We start from the raw sequence: 18,564 nt of genomic DNA on the forward strand, positions 1-18,564 counted from the left end.
GGGTAAACAGTACATGACTTGACTGGTGGCCCTATTGACTTTGAGAAAAAGAAGGCGGAGTTATGGCTTCACTGTCATCTTGGACAAGGGCAGTCTCATGGCTGGCAGCCATCTTTGTTATGGAGAAATTCTTACTTTCACCCGCAACTCTATGTATTCATGCCAAAATAAAAATAAGGTATATTTAATAATCAAAGTATATGTTTTCAAGGTTAAGCCTAAGATGGGTAACTGGACTCAAGCTAAGTCGATCTATTCAAATATACTATAAATAGATAGATGGTCCTTAAATCCTCAGACAGGAGTTGGTGGAAATGGCTTCTAAAATCTTTAATGTCCACAGAGTGACAGAGACAGAGCTTGGCTTGGTGGTACAGCTAGCTGTCTGATTGCTTGTGGATCTCAAGTCTTCACTGATCTTCACTGAGAGAGGCACAGCCAAGGACTTCTCTCGGTGTTCCTGTTGGTCCCTCCTGCTGACTCTTGCCAAAGTGGAGTCCTAGCTGTCTCTGCTAGGTTGGGTCACCAATATTGCTACCAAACTGAACTGCTGGTGTATCCATGCAGTGTTTGTTAGTGGATCGAGCTGCTGCTTCTGGCCTGTGAACTGAACTGCCGACTTCCAGACTACACAGACAGGAGTTGCTCTATAGAACCTTTCTAAACAGGTCCACTTCCCCCATATCCTTTCTTTCCCACTACCTCTGGTGGATGGTGGGCTAAAAGGGAGGTTAAAGCATTTAAGAACTATCATTAAAAATAAGGGTTGAAAAAAATTAAAGTTACAGAAAAGTGAATTATCTTTTTGTAAACTTAAAATTCTTATAAGCTTCAGGGAACCGGCCTCTCACAGGTCAATGGACTCTATATACTATCAATTCACAGCCTGTCCTCCCCCTCCTGCCCTCCAACACACACACATACATACCTGACTATCCCTGAGGGTGGGATTTAGTTCCCTTTCCCTGGTCCTGGGACCCACCCCACCCCCACCCCACCCCTCCTCCAACTACCAAGACCATGGGCCTAAGAGTTTCAGATGTACAACCAAGAAAAACTTTTCTTCCAGAACTCCTTAACTTTTATCTTCTGGCCCTAACACCCAGGTGTTCCCTCAAAGCCTGCATCCAGAATGGCTCCAACACAGTCACCCACAGGTGCTCTGGCCGGGCCTTACTGCTTCACCCGGGGTCACACACTCCTACCACCAGACGGCCCCACGACCTGGATGCAGTGAAACCACCAGCCTTTCTGGACTTGGTCAACATCATCCCACCTTTTTGCCCCTGCCCCAAACTGTGCCCCAATGTCAGCAGGAAGTAGACACGGATGATTTCACCACCCTTTATTCAGTTATAACCAACAAAAGGTTGGGATGTTTTGTTTTGGACCGGGGACAAGGGATTGAGGTGCATATTTTACACATCAAAGCAGACCTGGCCTCCAGCTCCCCCAACCCCTCCCTCAGTCCCCACCTGGCATGCCCTGCCCCCAACCCTGAACCTGGGGGCTGGGCTGCCCTTCCCCCAGAGGCTCTTCCCTGTATAATCCAAACATTTTGGTCTCCTACTTTCTTTCTCCTTCTTTCTCTTCTCTCTGTGCCCACACTTTCTCTCTCTCTCCCCTCTCTCTCCCCATGGTGACTCCTTGGCCTTGGTTCTTGGGGTCAGGGAACTCACCCAAGAGCAGCTTACAAGTAAACTATTCACCCAGTTCCTGCTAGGATGACCCTTAAGCTCTGGGTATAGCATTCATCTGCTTTTCTAGTCCAAAGTTCCAAAGTCTTCCACATTCCTCGAAAAACCTGCATAGGCTGTCTGTCAGCCATGGCCCAGCCCCTGGTACTGACTCCTGAGATAGCTACATTTCCAGGGCTGTGATAAAACACCGAGTCCAAGGAAACGTGTAAGAGGAAGAGTGTATCTGGGGCTCACGGTTCCAGAGGGATGAGAGTTCCAGGTAAGTGTGAGCAGACAGGCAGTGTCTGGAGCAGCAGCCGGCTTCGAGCTGAGGGCTCACATCTTAACAGTGCAAGCGCGAAGCCAGAGCAAATCAGCAATGGTAGGAATCTGAACTTTCAAAACCTGCTCCAGTGACAGAAGTTTGCCAGCAAGGCCACACCTCCTAAATATCCCCAAACAGCAGCACCAACTGGAGATCAAGTGTGCAAATGCCTGAGACTATGTGGCCATGTCCAAATATGACACCATGCACAACACACATAAACATGGGCTCATTCCCTTAAATCGTATAAACTGAAAGGTACCAGAAACTGAAATGATAAATCGTGACGGGAGCCGGTGGCTAAGAGGACTGGCTGCTCTTCCAGATGATCCTGGATCAATTCCCAGCACCCACCCAATAGCTACCAACCATCGGGAACTCCAGTTACCTGGATCCCACGGCCTTTTCCAGTGTCCCTGGGCATTAGGTAGCCACATGCAGAGGCACACGTGGTATGCATACATACATACATACATACATACATACATACATACATACATGAAAAACCATACACATTAAAAATAATGAAAAAAAAATGCAACCGAACTAAAACTTAACCAGGTAAAATTTACTTAAAGAAAAGCTTTAACATTCCAGGTAAATTTCAAATCTATTGTAACACTGGGCTCATGTGTCCAGAAAAGAAACAAAGAGTTGGAGCCCAAGTCTTGAAGGCTTCTAGTCTGACAACTTAGATCCCTGAGACCCCCATCGTAGGAGAGAACCTAATCCTCCACGTGTACGTTGTAAAATACATAGTCCACACACACACACACACACACACACCCCACACATACATACACACCGGCACACATGCACGTACATACAGACATGCATGCACCCACACATACACATGCATGCACACACAGGTGTACACGCAGGCACACATGTCCACACACACACACCCCACATACACATATGCATGCACACATATACATATGCACGCACACACCCCACACATACACACACAGATACATACGCATGCACACACACACCAATTTATACTTTTTCCAGGAACTTCCTGTTCAATGCTATCCTTATTTAATTCTGTTATGAGAATTATGCTAGCACGATATGGCAAATTTTAGGTAAGGCTTTCCGTTCCTTTATAGTACACCCTGATTTACTCTGACACCATTTTCAATTGAATTTTAAAATGCTTTTCCATTTTCTGTGGACTCTTGGAATGTTCCAGAAAAAAAAAATCATTAATGTTCACCTAGAAAATAAGCCACCAGCATATGACACTTGTCAAAATATAATTTTTGCACATATATTACCTTGAAATGTACCTTCTAAATATATACTATTGCCTCTTTAATAGCGGATAACTGATGACCAATTAGTACCTTCTCGCTTTAAAAACCTTTTACAATTAAACCTCTGATTTTCTCAAAAAAAAAAAAAAAAAAAAAAAAAAAGGAATGTCATAAGCTATCAGTTCTCAACCTCAGAACACAACCATCAGAACGCATTTCCAGAGGTCTTCGGAACCCCCTTCTTGCTGCTGTTTGATGAGTAGAATGGAGCAGTGCCTCAGTGCCTAAGGCCATCAGGAATATGTATTTCCGACGGCTGTGACCTACAGGTGGGGAACCGCATGCAGCTCTAAGCCGTGAACCCCAGATAAAGAATTTCCCATATCCGTTACATATTAAGGTTCCTTGTTAAGATCTAAGCAGTGGACACCACAAAGTCACACCATGTGACAGGTCTCACCTGGGAGGTTTATTGGGGAGGGCGAATACAGAGGCTGCCTCTGGGCAAGGGTGGAGGGAAAAAGACCAGGGAGAGGAGGTGCAGCCTCAAGCTTTTCTACCTGGCCTGTTTCTAGAATGACTCTGAGACTTCATGTTTTAGGAATAAACCTATGCAGTAGGCTTGGGCTCGCTCCTTGACTGGCTTGTCACTTACTTAACTGTTAAACTACGCTGTCCCCCTCAGGGTTCTCGGAACCTGTCCTCAGTTTCATGCTGGGGGAATCTCCTGCCTCCATCTAACTCCCTAAGTTCAAATCTCTCTCTGCCAGATGCAGATTTCCCACGTTCTATTTTTTTTTTTTTTTTTTTTTTTTTACCAATTTCCTTCCATTTCAGCTAACAGGTGGTGCCCCCACACAGAGCACAAGGGATTCTCTCTACACGGAGCCACCAGCTTTTTATGAGGATGCAGTGCATGTGCATGGGGAAGATGTGGGGCCGTGGCAGTGGTGCAAATGTGTTGCATCTTGGACGTATCCTGCTGTCGCTGGGTACCTGAGGTAGATGGTGGAGATGCCTGGTTGCTAACCGTCCTCCACAGCTCATGTTTTCTGAGGTGATTTAATATTCCTCGGATTACTTTGCTTCCCCAGGATGAAGGTTCTGGTGACGAGTAAGGCCTGCACCCCAGACTCAGGGCTTCCCACCAACGGGGATATCCTAGTGTGGGTATAACATACACCACGAACAAGGGTTTCCTACGTTCCTCGTACATCCCATCATTTCACACCAATATGGACTTTCTGATGTCGACATAGTTGTGGTCTTCGAGGAAAAACTTTACCACATTCTGACATTCATAAGGGCTTTCGCCAGTGTGAACTCTCTGATGTTTGGTAAGATGTGCTCTCTGACCAAAGTCCTTTCCACAGTCCCTGCATTTAAAAGGTTTGTCTCCAGCGTGGATTTTCTGATGGCGACTGAGATTTGAAAGGCAACCAAAACCCTTGCCGCATTCTTTACATTCGTACACTTTCTTGCCAGCGTTAACCACGTAGTAATGAATATTCTGGTGATTGGTCAGGCTTGAGCCACGACTGAAAGCCTTTCCGCAGACTCCACACACATAGGCTTTCTCTCCAGTGTGAATTTTCTGATGTGACGTGAGATGTGATTTCTGTGTAAATGCTTTCCCACATCCGTGGCACGCGTATGGCCTCTCGCCGGTGTGAACTCTGTGATGCCGCGTCAAGTTTGACCTCAAAGTAAAGGATTTTCCACATTCCTTACAGTCATAGGACCTCACGCCGGTGTGAATTCGTGTGTGCACCCGAAGATGTGAATGGAACCTAAAAGGCTTCCCACAGTGCTTACATTTAAAAGGTCTCTCTCCAGCATGGATTTTCTGATGATGACTGAGGTCTGAATAACAACCAAATTCCTTGTCACATATTTTACACTCGTACACTTTCCTGCCAGCATCGACCTCGTGATAATGACTATTCTGATGGCTGGTCAGGCTCGAGTCACAGTTAAAAGCTTTTCCACAGACTCTACACACATAAGCTCTTTTTCCAGTGTGAACTTTCTGATGTGACGTGAGATGTGATTTCTGTGTAAATGCTTTCCCACATCCGTGGCACATGTATGGCCTCTCGCCGGTGTGAATTCTGCGATGCCGCGTCAAGTTTGACTTCAAAGTAAAGGACTTTCCGCATTCCTTACAGTCATAGGACTTCTCGCCGGTGTGATCTCGCTGAAGGTCCGGCATTCCTGAAGGCAAACCAAATGGCCCTCTAGAGTCCTTCCCTCGCTGAGGTGTCTTATGACAGGGAACTTGCTGACCGTGAGTGCGCTCCCATCCCGGAACAAAGGTTTCCCCACACTCCTTGTTTTTGTTCAATTTGTTACCAGGGTGAGTTAGCTGATGAAGACCATGGACAGATCCCACACTAAGGGCTTTTTCACACTGAATTCCGATTGCTCTCTCTCCGGCATTAAGTCTCTGGTGATTAGAAACCTGGTTCTCAGTGATCATTCGTTCATAGGCGACTGCCAGTTGCTCACAATATTCTTGACTTTGATGCTTTTGAAACTGATTTTTGCCTTCCCGGTCGTCTCCAAAACGGAAATCTTCAAGACTTTGTTTTCTAAAATATTCCTTCATTTCCCATTGAGATAATTCTTCATATATGCTGGGTTTCCCCAGTAACTTCTTGTTCTGAGAACTGAAATCTATGTCTGAAAGATAAATTCATAATGTTTACCCAAAACCAGACAAAGCACCCAATATAAGCAGAGTAAATATTAGACTATGATACAGGAGATGAACGGCTTTAAAAATGGCAAAATTACGACTATGAAAAGGGAGCGAGATGTAAACACAAAATTAAAAGAGCTAATAAAACTGAGATGGGCCTGAAAGGCGTGACGTTCTCCTCTGACCACGTTCATCTGAGGAATCAAAGAAAAAACTGATTGCCGAGGAGTTGATTGAGAAGGGAAGAACAGACGTTAGGTTGTCTCACTCGGTGTGACCTACTCGAGTCAGCAAACTAATAATCATGACAAGAGTTCAGGAGCGGATACATGACAGCAGGAGGAGGGCGTGCTTGAGATGACGCCAATGATGTCACACACACCAGGGACCGGCAAGCATGAGTGGACAGACCTGACCGTGTGTTAACAGTGCAGCATGCTACGCTGTCTCATCCTCTCCGTCTGCACAGGAATGACGATGTCCCTGACTCCACATGCCTTTTGCAGACTCTGCTATGCTTCCCTGTGGCCCCGCTCCCCCGCACTGTGAAGTTCTCCACTCTCCTTTCCTCCGCTGTGCACGGCCATGTTAATTTTCCCTCACGTTACCTTTTATATCTTGACTTTTTTTTCTGATTTTTTTTTCTCTGTAAGTACACAAGTATGCTTGTGCCAGTCTTTGCACAGACCCTTCCCCTTTTGAGGAGGAAAAAAAAAAAAGTCACAACCTCAGAAACATGAGAGAAACAGAATCCTTTCACAGTGTGCGTAATACTCAATGCCTCCAAAAAGCCAACAGAGAAACCGCGCCGTGGGTAGCCGGGTGGCAGACCCTCTGTAGTGTGCAGCCCCTCACACAGAGGTTTAGGATCATGCTCCAGTCACAGGGATAACAAACTGTTTCATAATACATGAGGGGCACACGGTTAAAAGACTGAACCAACTGCATAATGGAAACACAAGCTAAAGGAGGAAGATAAAAAAGAATTAACAAGAGGGCTGGAGAGCTGGCTCAGTGGTTAGGAGCACTGGCAGCTCTTGCCAAGGATGTGGGTTTGGTATCCAGCACCCACAGGGTGGCTCACAACTGTCTGTAGCACCAGTTCTCGTGGAGTCGGCTGCCCTCTTCTGGCCTGCTCAGGCACTGCACCCCTGTGGCGCACACACAAACACAGGCAAACACTCACACTTACGAAACCTTTAAATATTCTGTTTTTTTAATTCACAAGGAAGTGGGTAAAATGGGGGTAGAGAGAGATCACAATTTCCTAAGAGAATGATGAAGCTTGTAACTATCTGAATGAAAATGATAGGGGATCAGAGGAAAGACTCGCTGTTGAGGTTGGTCTGTTGCTATGTGTTCAAATGTTCAGTACTGGGCCTGGTTGCCTCAGAGACAAGGGACTTCTCACACACACCAAGTGATGCTGTGTGACCTTGCTCCTTCATTTAAAACTACTGGTTGACTAAAGATGCAGACAGCCTATAGCTGGGCAGAAGAGAAGTAGGTGAGGTTTTTGGTTCCTGGGCTTTTCTCTGAGGAAAGACCATGAAGGGTAAGAGAAGATGTGGAGAGAGGAGACTTCATGGGGTAGATGAGTCATGAACCCATGGCCATGAGGGCTGGCCAACTGGATTTGAGTGGCCCAGATAGAACACACCAAGTTATATCTTGGGGTTATTGATAGAGTAATAGATACTAATAGCTTCTGGGATAGATGTCTGCCCAGCTCCAGTGCTATATATATATATATATATATATACACACATATATGTATACATATACATATATATATGTTTATTTATTTATTTATTTATTTATTTATTTATTTATTTGTGGTGTCTTTAATCTGGAAACTAAATGATCAAAGAGTTGGTAGAAACCTCTGATTGAGATTAAATATTTTATACAACTTGATCCAAACCATCCCCAGGATTGTGGCTAGTGGAGACACAGTGCAGCATGTCCTCTGTAACTAACGTGAGGACAGAGCACGTAAACAGAACGGAATCTCAAGTGGCAAGAGAGATAATCTGGAAAAGTTTTGCTCTAAAAGTCACGTCTCTCAAAGGCCTTTGGCCACTGAAAAGTTATTTCCACCATATCCTTGCCCACTCAGAAGCTAAGCTATTATGCAGGTTCCTTTTATGTCAACCTGACACAAGCTAGAGTCGCCTGAGAGGAGGGAGCCTCAATTGAGAAAACGCCTCCGTAAGATCAGGCTGTGGAGAACCTTCTTAATTAGTGACTGATGGGGGAGGGCCCAGCACGGTGTGGGTGGGGCCATCCTTGGACTGGTGGTTCTGAGTCCTAGAAAAAGGCAGGGTGAGCAAGCCATGATGAACAGGTCAGTAAGCAGCACCGCTCCCCTCCATGGCCTTTGTATCAGCTCCTGCCTCCAGGTTCATGCCCTAACTTCCTCCAATGACCGACTCTTGATGTGGAAGTGTAAGGCCAATAAACCCTTTCCTCCCCAGCTTGTTTTTTGGTCATGGTATCTCATCACAGCAACTGACACCCTACCTAAGGACAGCTATCATCTTTACTGATGACTGTCTCATTCTACCCCAGCTCTCACTCACCTGGATTAAGTCCTCTTGTCTCATCCCTCAAGATCATCCATGGGTCTTGTCCTTTTTCCAACAAGGAGAACAGCTGTGGCCGATAAACACAAAGTCCTGCCCAGAAGAGTTTTTTAAAAAGGAAATGAGCACGTGGGTAAGAACTGTACGTTTCTCGTCTGGTTCCTTGGTTATTATGAGAGAGACAATAGTAAGAATGACAAGAGAAAGTCAAAAACTATTTCTGAGGGGTGAGGGAGATGGAGGAACCCACCAGGAGTAACTATGGCTAATTCTGTAAAGTACAAGCCAACTTCAGAGGAACTGCTTTATCACTTTGAAAAAGACCCCGGTGCTGCTGCAAGAACATCTAGGGTTGAGCTCAGAATCTCACCCACGGAGACGAGGTGGCTGTAGTTCTCCAGCATCACGTCCGTGTATAGACTCCTCTGTTCCAGGCTCAGACACGCCCACTCCTCCGGAGAGAAGTCTACGGCCACATCTTTGAACGTCATCGGTCCCTAAAGGGATACACCAAAATAACACAGGTGAACGGGGGCTGGGGATTTAGCTCAGTGGTAGAGCGCTTACCTAGGAAGCGCAAGGCCCTGGGTTCGGTCCCCAGCTCCGAAAAAAAGAACCAAAAAAAAATAAAAAATAAAAAAAATAACACAGGTGAACTTAAAGAAAATGTTTAGATGAAAGAGAAAAAACTCTGAAAAAAGGAGAAGTCAGCAGAAAAAAATGAATGAGCATCTAGAGTTGGTAGTCTGGGGTAGGGCAGGAAGAGACATGGAAATGGATCCCCAGTCTGGTTATACAACAAACCTACAATAATAAAAACAGCATGGCACTGGCATAAAACCAGACACGTTGATCAAGAGAATTGCACTGATGACCCCGATATAAATCCATGTACCTGTGGACACCTGATTTTTGGTAAAGAAGCCAGAAACACACACTGGAAAAGAAGACAGCATCTTCAATAAATGGTGCTGATCAAACTGGATGGCTACATTAGAAGAATCCAAATAGATCCATGCTTATCCCCCCACAGGCTCAACTCCAAATGGACCAAAAACCTCAACACAAAGCCAGAATCGCTGAACCTGACGGAAGAGACAGTGAGGAACGGCCTTGAACTCCTCAGCACAGGAAAAAGACTCTCTGAACAGGACACTGTTAACACAGGCATGGAGATCAACTATTAATAAATGAGGTCTCAGGAGACTGAAAAGGACACTGTTACTCAAAGCCGCAGCCTAAAGAATGTGGAACGATTTTACCAACCGCACATCCCATAGAGGGCTAAAATCCAAACTGTATAAAGAACTCAAGAAACTAGGTATCAAGAAAACAAATAACTGAGTTAAAACTGGGACAAGGATCTAAACGGAATTCTCGAGAGCAAACCCAAATGGTTGGGAGACATTTAAAATGTCCAACATCCTTAGTTGTCATGATAACGTGAACCAAAAGCAACTCTGAGACTCACCTTACCCCTGTGAGAAGGGCTGGGATCAATAAAACAATGACAGTTCATGCTGGTGAGATGTGGAATAAGGGGGGACACTCACCATTGCTGGTGAGGTTGAAACCGTGTACAGCCACTGTGGAAATCAGTGTGGTGGTTCCTCAGGAAGATGGGCATCAATCTACCGAGACCCAGGTGTACCACTCACTCCTGGGCACATACCCAAAGATGCTTCATCCTATCACAAAGACACTCCCCCAACCATATTCACTGCTGCACAGTTCCTAATAGCCAGAAAACGCAAACAACCAGATGTCCCCCAACAGAAGAATCGATGAAGAAAATGTGGTATATTTACACAATGGAGTGTTACTCAGTCATTTAAAAAAAACGATTTCATGAAATCTGCAGGTAAATGGATGGAATTAAAAAAAAAAAAACATTGGGGTTGGGGATTTAGCTCAGTGGTAGAGTGTGTGCCTAGCAAACGCAAGGCCCTGGGTTCAGTTCCCAGCTCCAAAAAAAAGAAAAAAAAATCGTCTTTGAGGTATACCGGACCCTGAAAAACAACAATATGGTACGTATTTGCTTATATGTGGATATTGGCTATTATGTCAAGCTATCCCATAGAATCATAGAGGTCAGGTATAGAGGAAGGGACTAGAGGGGACAGAAAGATCTCATTTGGAAAGAGAAACAGAATAGACAGCTATGGATGACTAGGGGTTTTGCTGGCACAGAAAGATCAAGTGGGGAGGATAGGTAGAACTAGGGCCCATTTGAGGGGTAGCAGGGAACCCTGTATACAGTAGAAATGTCCTAAAATGCAAACATATATGTAGGCAATCTAAAAGAAATCACCAAATAATGGGGGAGGCAGAGTCCCAGTCGGCCATCTCTTGTCGCCAAACAAAGCGGCTGCTACTGGAACTGAATTACATCTAATTGACTTGTTGGCACCAGGGGAATTTCCAAACAACCCAGACTGTTGTCAAGCCCAGAGGCTGTTGCCCACAAACTGGTCTCATTGATGAAGACCACGCCTACCCAACTCAATCAACATAGAGAGGTCAGGCTGGTGCCTACACGGAGCCTTCCCTTCTGACACTGTTGGCACAGGAAGGAACTTGGTACACACCAAAAGAGAAACACAAACACGGAGCCAGCCACAAGCCCTTTGATCTACCATGCTGTCCCGCCGGCAAGACATGACAGCAATGGTGGCATGTTGTGGGAGTAACCAACCAACGTGTGCTCTGACTTAAGGCCCACTCCACAACATGGCGTCCATACCTAACACTGCTTGGGTGACCAAAAACCAGAGATTAGCCCGGGAACTGAGGGTAAAATCGAATATTACCATTCTTTAAAGAAAAAAATGTAGCAATAAAAGGACTCCTACTGACATCCTGTTCTTGCTCAGCGCCATCCCAGAAGCTTCCTCCTGCAGCAGATGGGAACAAATACAGAGACCCATGGCCAAAGAGGACACAGAGTGTGAGAGCCAGAGGGGACAGAGGACATCAAGACAACAAGGCCATCTGAATCAACATGAGCAAAGCTCGTATGAACTCACAGAGACTGAGGCAGCATGCACAGGGCACGCACAGGCCTGCACGACGGCCTCTGCACCCTTCATATATGATATACAGACATCGAGGCTTCCAGACTGGCAGGATGGCGACACAGTTTGTGAGAATAATGTGACAGAGCAAGACGGTGCAAAGAGGTTCCTCCATTTTATATTTGTTTGTTTTTGTTTCGTTTTTTAAAGGACAGGGTTTCTCTGTGTAGCTCCGGCTATCCTAGAATTCACTCTGTAGACTAGGCTGGCCTCGGACTCAGAGATCCTTCTGCCTCTGCCTCTCGGGTGCTGGGATGAAAGGCGCTTGCCACCACTGCCCAGCTAGAACTTGATCTCCTAGTGAAGAACCCCGTGGAAAATTACCCAACTCTACTCTAGAAACCCAAGGTCAAAACGCCCCAGTTATCTGTGCAAAGACTTCTCCAGCTAAGAGTTTAACTTAGGAAAGTCCTTCCCCCCCACCAGACCTCCCCTCCCCACCACACCCCCTAACAGACTCTCCCCCCAACAGACCCTCCCACCCCCGCCACGCCCCCCAAGTCCTCCCACCCACCACTGAGCACCCCCCCCAATATGTCCGCCCACCCAGTCCACCTCTGCCTCACGGCTGCTGAGATGTCAGACATGGTCTCTGCCTTCAAACCACCCCACCCCACCCCACCCCACCCCACCCCACCCCACCCCACCCCACCCCCGTGCTCTGGACACTCCGTGCGACACTTAGGTCTGGAATATCTGAGTGTACTCCCAGCAGGTTGGAATAAAGGGTTCCAATTGGCAAACTTAAATTATAATAATTCCTTAGAGATCCACTCCTTAATACTTCATACTAAGTACCTTCCAATCAACATGTGCTCCGTGTGCCAGTAATACCCAAGTATAATAATAATAATAATAATAATGATATTATTATTATTATTATTATTAATAAACAGGCCACACTTCTCTGTCTCTGAACCGTCTTTCCTGTCCAAAGGCTCATGATGGAGATGTGACTTACAAAGCAGACCCTTTTTGGATAAACCTTTATGCTGCAGATACTACTCTTTCTGCGTTCTGGCTTATTCCTCATGCCACAGACAGATAAACGCAACACTCTAATCCCTGTGAACTCAGTGTCCCGTGGGTGATGTCTACCAAAGGCATCACCAAGGGCCACACCAGAGTCAATTCCAACCCCGTCTTGATTAACTGAAATGTCCTACTCTATGAATTCAACAAGAACACTCCTAGACTCTGTTCCCCCCGTTAGCCACGCAATTCCAACTTGTAAAACTATGGTTTGGAAAGGAAACTGTAGTGCTCCCTTGACAGAAGTGATTTTCTCCTACTTTGGTGCTTTGTCAGAAGGTTAAAACCCAGAAACCATGGGCGCCATATACTGCTTCACAACCATCCCTTAACAGCCAGAAGATACTCAGAAGGGCAGTTTAAGGACGAGTAACAACAGACATTCACAGGCCATTTTGGAAGGCAATTCCAACTTACCTGGGCCATGGCTTAAAACTTCAGGGGTTGACACGTTCTCTTCTGGGTTCCGCTGTCAACAAAGTAGGGCTTGAAAAAGCTATAGGGAAAGAACCATGAGAGGTTAGAGTTTCCTTCAAGTGTGTCTTAGTTACTGCTCTACTGCTGTGAATGGACACCATGATCAAGAAGGACCAAGACAACTCTTTTAAAGGAAGTATTTAATTGGGGCCTTACTTCAGTTTTAGAGTTTTAGAGTCCACAATCATCATGGCAGGAAACAGGCAGGTGTGGAGCAACGGCTGAGAGCTTTACATCCTAATCCAGCAGGCAGAATCACAGAGACAGACAGAAAACTGGGCCAGGCATGGGCTTTCTGAAACCTCAAAGCTCATCCGCAGTGACACACCTATTCCAACAAGGCCACACCTCCTAATCCTTCCCTAACATTCAAACATATGAGCCTATGGGGGACATTCTCGCCCACAAAGCTTTCAAAGGGAAAAATGTGAAGGGCCGTTTTCTTCCCCAGAGGAAAATCTTAGGGACTCTGAGGGAATTCTACCCCCTTGCAAAGCTAGAGTAACTCAATCAAAGAGCGATGATTTGAATTCGATTAGTTATATGCAAACCATGGCAAAGACCAGAATATGAAATGGGATCACTCTGTCTCTCCATAAACCTTCCCTATAACATCCCAGGCCTGAATTAGATACCCAACGGTCATTTCAAAGATGGTGGAAATCTCCCAGCTGAAAGCCCACCCAATCTGCCCAGGGCTCTCCTGTGTACATCCATAACCAGTGCCTTCTACCCAATTCACGGCTGACAACAGTCCAATACCTACAGAGTCACTTTCATTCAGAGCATACAACATGAGGCATACCATAAATTTAAAGCCTAAATAAACCCTGAACAGACTCACCAGACACTTACTGAGATCACTGAGGTGATGGTGTAGCTTTTGGTAAATGTTCCTTTTTTGTTCTTTCGTTTGTTTCTTTTATTTTTAATTACTTTGTTTGTGGGTTCTTGTTCTATCTGTCTCCTAACAATGTCTTCTCTGGACGAGCTCAGCTTCTCCAGGCTTAACTGTTACCTCAGTCTGCCAGCCCAATTCACTTTCAACTGCCTCTTATTTTCATTCTTCACAATCTCTCCTTTCTCCACCCCTACACAACCTTCTTTCTTCCTGCATCAACTGTCCTCTCTGACCCTTCTAGACCCTGCTTCTGCCTGCTCCCCAATCAGCCCCCCACCCCGCTCTCCTACCCACAACTCTCTCCAGCTTACTCTCTCCACTCAGCGCTCAGCTTCTGCTGGATTGTGCTCCCAGAAGTCCAAGAGCCAACTGTCACTGACAAGCAAAGGGTCATTTAAAGGGCCAGGCACATAAAGTATTTCATACAGCATGTTGGTTTTTAAATAAAGATGGCCCCCACAGGCTCATACATAGCTGCTGATCAGTTTTGGGAAGGATTCGGAGCTGTGACATGCCTATTGGAAAAGAACATCCTTTTCACCTGTGTCTGCTTCAGTTCCTTCACCAGTCTGCCTTAGCCTTTCAGGTAAACATTCTTCCATATGTTTGCCCCAGCAAAACAACACCCAACTGACTTTCCGAAGAATCCTTATGTTTCCTCTTCAGATGATAGCAATAAAAATACTAAGCAAAATTATGTTTGTGTGCCTGGTGTAGAGACATGTATGTATGTGTGTTCTACTGGACAGATTCCACCCTACCTACAAGTAGGCACGATAGCATTTCCATTCTGTGTTCTTTTCCTTGAGACCAGTGATGTTTTTAGTCTGTTTTAACCTATACTCGCAAGTCAGCTCCGAAACCCAGTTATTACCTAATTAAAAAGACCAGAAAAAGTGTTCAGTGCTTGTCTTAGCTACTTTTCTAATTTACTTCTTAAAATGTGCTGGCACGATTTATGAAACTTGGTTTGCACGTCGAATGAAAATGCTCACATAAAACCCAACCCTGAATTTTTTTTTCTTTTTTTTTTTTTTGGAGCTGGGGACCGAACCCAGGGCCTTGCGCTTGCTAGGCAAGCGCTCTACCACTGAGCTAAATCCCCAACCCCATCCCTGAATCTTTTAACCATGGGTGGAAACTGAAATTTATTAAAAACAAACCTCAGGGATAAAAAGGTAGTTTAGAGCAATGAGCATGGGCTGCTCTTCAAGGAGACCCAGGCTCAATTCCTGGCACTCACATGAGAGCTCACAGCTGTCTCTACATTCAGTTCCAGGGGACCCAATGCCCTCTTCTGACTTTAGTGGGCCCTACACATACGGTCCACAAACATACATTTAGGCAAAATACCCATACACATAAAATAGTAGAATAATAATAAGTTTTAAAAAATGAAAACAAAACCTCATTTTGGTTTTCCATTTCCTACTCATGGGGAGTAGTGAAGGTTTGCAAAGAATGTATGTCCATAAAGAATTCAGTCCATAAAGAATTGAATTCTGGCTGGAGAGATGGCTCAGTGGTTAAGAGCACTGACTGCTCTTCCAGAGGTCCTGAGTTCAATTCCCAGCAACCACATGGTGGCTCACAACCATCTGTAATGGGATCTGATGCCCTCTTCTGGTGTGTCTGAAGACAGCAACAGTGTACTCACATACATGAAATAAATTTTAAAAATGATTAAAAAAAATCAAATTCGTATGTAAACTATGAAAATGAAAGAACCTTTTAGGACAAGCTGCAGAAAACAAACAAGCAAGCAAGCAAAAACCCAAGGTACTAACAGAGAATAAAATTACAACTAAAAAATTCACATTAATGAAAACTTAAAAGCAATACCTATTAGGAAGTCCTGAAAAAACACTTTAGTGGCGTCACTAAACACCTGCACCCTGCGTGCCTCTCCTTCACCGATAACCTTCTGTAGCTGGGCTTTGCTACTTTGCGGGTTCTTTTTTTCCTACCCTCTATCCCCCACCCCTGTTTCACCCCCTAACAATAGATAGGGAGAAAGAAGGAAAGAGGAGAGAGGGAGGGAGAGAGAGGGAGGGAAAGGGAGGGAGGGAGAGAGAGAGAGATCTTTGAATTTCTTCCTCTTGTTTCTTCTTTGAGCATGACTACTAAAAAACTGGGGGGATTGGTGGCAGTTGGTCACTTAGGGGGTAAAGACCAAACACCACCCACCTAAGGAGCTCTGGCATTTACATATGCTCTGAAAAATTCTCAGAATTCCAAACAGCACACAAGCCAGAAACTGGCTCCAACTGGTAAAACCATGCCTCTGCTGGAGCATGAGGCAAATCAGCACATCCACACACCCGGGATCAAAATGAAAACACAGTCTTATAATACTGCTGTGGTTTTTAGAGCCCCAAATTCCAGGATTCTCACTACAGGGTTTCTCTGTGTAGCCCTGGCTGTCCTGGAACTCACTCTGAACACCAGGCTGGCTTCAAACTCAGGGATCCACCTGCCTTTGCCTCCCAAGTGCTGAGATTAAAGGTGTGCTTCTCCTCCCCCTCCCCCTCATCCTCCTCCACCACCACCCCCAGGACCGCAAAGCCACAACCTTCTTTGTTTCTTCCAGCTACTATCATCTCCTCTTGTTTATGTTAGGTTAGGAATGTGGTCTTCTCTCTGTGAGAAAACAGTTAAGGCCCTAAATTTTAATTCAAATACCATCAAGAAACTGAACACCTTGAATTCTAGCAATGGAGTGGCAGAGGCAAGCATATTTTTGTGCTTTCAGGGTCATCCCGGTCTACTTAGTGAATTCCAGCACAGCCAGGGGGTACATAGTGAGAGCCTGTCTCAAAATAGAAGGAGGGGGGAGGAGAAGGAGGGGAAGGAGAAGGTAGAGGAGGAGGAGGAGGAAGAGGAGAAGAGGAGGAGGAGGAGGAAGAAGAGGAGAGGAGGAGGAGGAGGAGGAGGAGGAGGAGGAGGAGGAGGAGGAGGAGGAGGAGGAGGAGGAGGAGGAGGAGGAAAGAAAATGAAAAATATCTGAGCTGGAGAGATGGCTCAGTGGTTAAGAGCAGCGACTGTTCTTCCAGAGGTCCTGAGTTCAATTCCCAGAAACCACATGGTGGTTCACAGCCATCTGTAGTGGGATTCGTTGCCCCTTTCTGGTGTGTGTTAAGAGAGCAACAGTGTACTCATATACATAAAGTAAATAAATAAATCTCTTTTAAAAAAAGAAAAGAAAAAGTCCCCAAACTAACAGTATCTACAGCCCTTGGTATACAGACAGACAGACTGCAGGTGTGTACTGTGAACTATGGAGCAACCAAGTGCATGAAACCTCTCCTTTCCTGAGACCCCCACCCACCATGCCATCTCTCTGGAGTTGAGATCGCCTCTGCTCGCCTAAGCAAAAAGACAATAATCGGCCTTGAACCCAGGACTTTTCAGGTATTAATCATGATTTGAAGAGGAAATGAGATTTAGAGGGTTCAGGCTGTCCCACTCCCAGGTGATCCACATTCCGGGGCTAATACTTAGAATCATCACATGCACAGATCAAACAGGCACCTAATGAAGGTGAGGTGTTACCCTCACCTCCATTAGGCTACCCAGAACTTTGGTGCCTCCCCATTAATCCATCAATCTTATCCACGCCTAGTTTATCTTAATTCGCTTCCCTTCCACCCACCAGGTCTCACCAAGGTATCACACTCGGACTTCCATTGCTCACTGGTACCCACGGGGCTAGGCAGGCGGCTTCCTCTCATCAGACTGCGGGGTTGGTTTGGCAAACACTCAGGTCTCACACTGGGAATCGCTTTGGGGTTCGGGAACGCGCGACGTTCCTCATTTGATCACTCCACCCCCATTCCCACCCCCACCGCGGGCTCCCAGCCAGCAAGCAGGCGTGCAGACAGCTTCTAACCGGATTCTCTGTGTGTCTGATAACTCAAGCTTAGGGTCCACCACGAGACCCGTCGCTGGCTAAGCCTTGAACTACATTTCCCAGGAGGCCTTGCGACCCGTACGTCATCAGAGGGGGTAGCAGTATCCAACCTCGACTGGGTTGTATGAAAGAAAACTTGCCAGTGAAGTGACTTGCTGGCAAGGTGAGGATGAGCAGGCAAACAGTGAAAGTTTCAATCTTCCATGCCCTTATAGGCTTCCAGAAAAGAGTATGGCCCAGTTTAGAACTGGATTAAAGTTCTGGACCAAAGGTGTGTCTTGCTTATTCGAAGATCCAAAGTTGATCTTCCCATTTCAAATTAAGCAGAAACCCCTCAGAGGTGTCCCCTCTGTTTTGGAGTTTTAGTTAAGTCCAGATGTAACCAAGTTGACAACCAAGAATTATTGACTCTATTAATTGCATTGTATGAAGGAAAAGTTGTTCTCCAAAATAATGACAATAAATTTTATAAAAACAAAACGAAAATTGTCTTCTAAAATATAAGGTACTGATTAGTTAGATATTAAGCAATACTTAGTTATCTAACATGAATAAAATAAAGCTTACCATTCAATAGTTAAAAAACAATATTAAGGTAGAGTTATTAAATAAATGATATTG

At 45.4% G+C, this 18,564-nt stretch overlaps 1 protein-coding gene across 4 annotated transcripts; it reads right to left on the reverse strand.

The window, feature by feature from the left end:
* Positions 1-1,580: 1,580 nt before the first annotated feature.
* Positions 1,581-17,995, reverse strand: Zfp790l2 (zinc finger protein 790 like 2). 4 transcript variants are annotated; one of them, XM_087606976.1, is made up of 5 exons: positions 13,977-14,393; positions 13,073-13,151; positions 8,920-9,046; positions 8,547-8,642; positions 1,581-5,945 (listed from the first exon to the last, which is right to left on the reverse strand). In XM_087606976.1, the coding sequence occupies exons 2-5, from the start codon at positions 13,079-13,081 to the stop codon at positions 4,489-4,491; spliced, it is 1,689 nt and encodes a 562-aa protein (XP_087463102.1). In that variant the 5' UTR covers positions 13,082-13,151; positions 13,977-14,393; the 3' UTR covers positions 1,581-4,488. The 4 variants fall into 4 exon arrangements, with proteins under 4 accessions (XP_087463102.1, XP_087463094.1, XP_087463100.1 ...); XM_087606968.1 differs by lacking the exon at positions 13,977-14,393 and adding an exon at positions 17,696-17,995 and having other exon boundaries at positions 2,552-5,945; XM_087606974.1 differs by having other exon boundaries at positions 2,552-5,945; positions 14,345-14,424.
* Between the last annotated feature and the right edge of the window lie 569 nt (positions 17,996-18,564).

This window comes from Rattus norvegicus, chromosome 1 (assembly GCF_021556685.1).
Source record: "Rattus norvegicus strain SHRSP/BbbUtx chromosome 1, alternate assembly SHRSP_T2T, whole genome shotgun sequence".
Taxonomy (NCBI): Eukaryota; Metazoa; Chordata; class Mammalia; order Rodentia; family Muridae; genus Rattus; species Rattus norvegicus.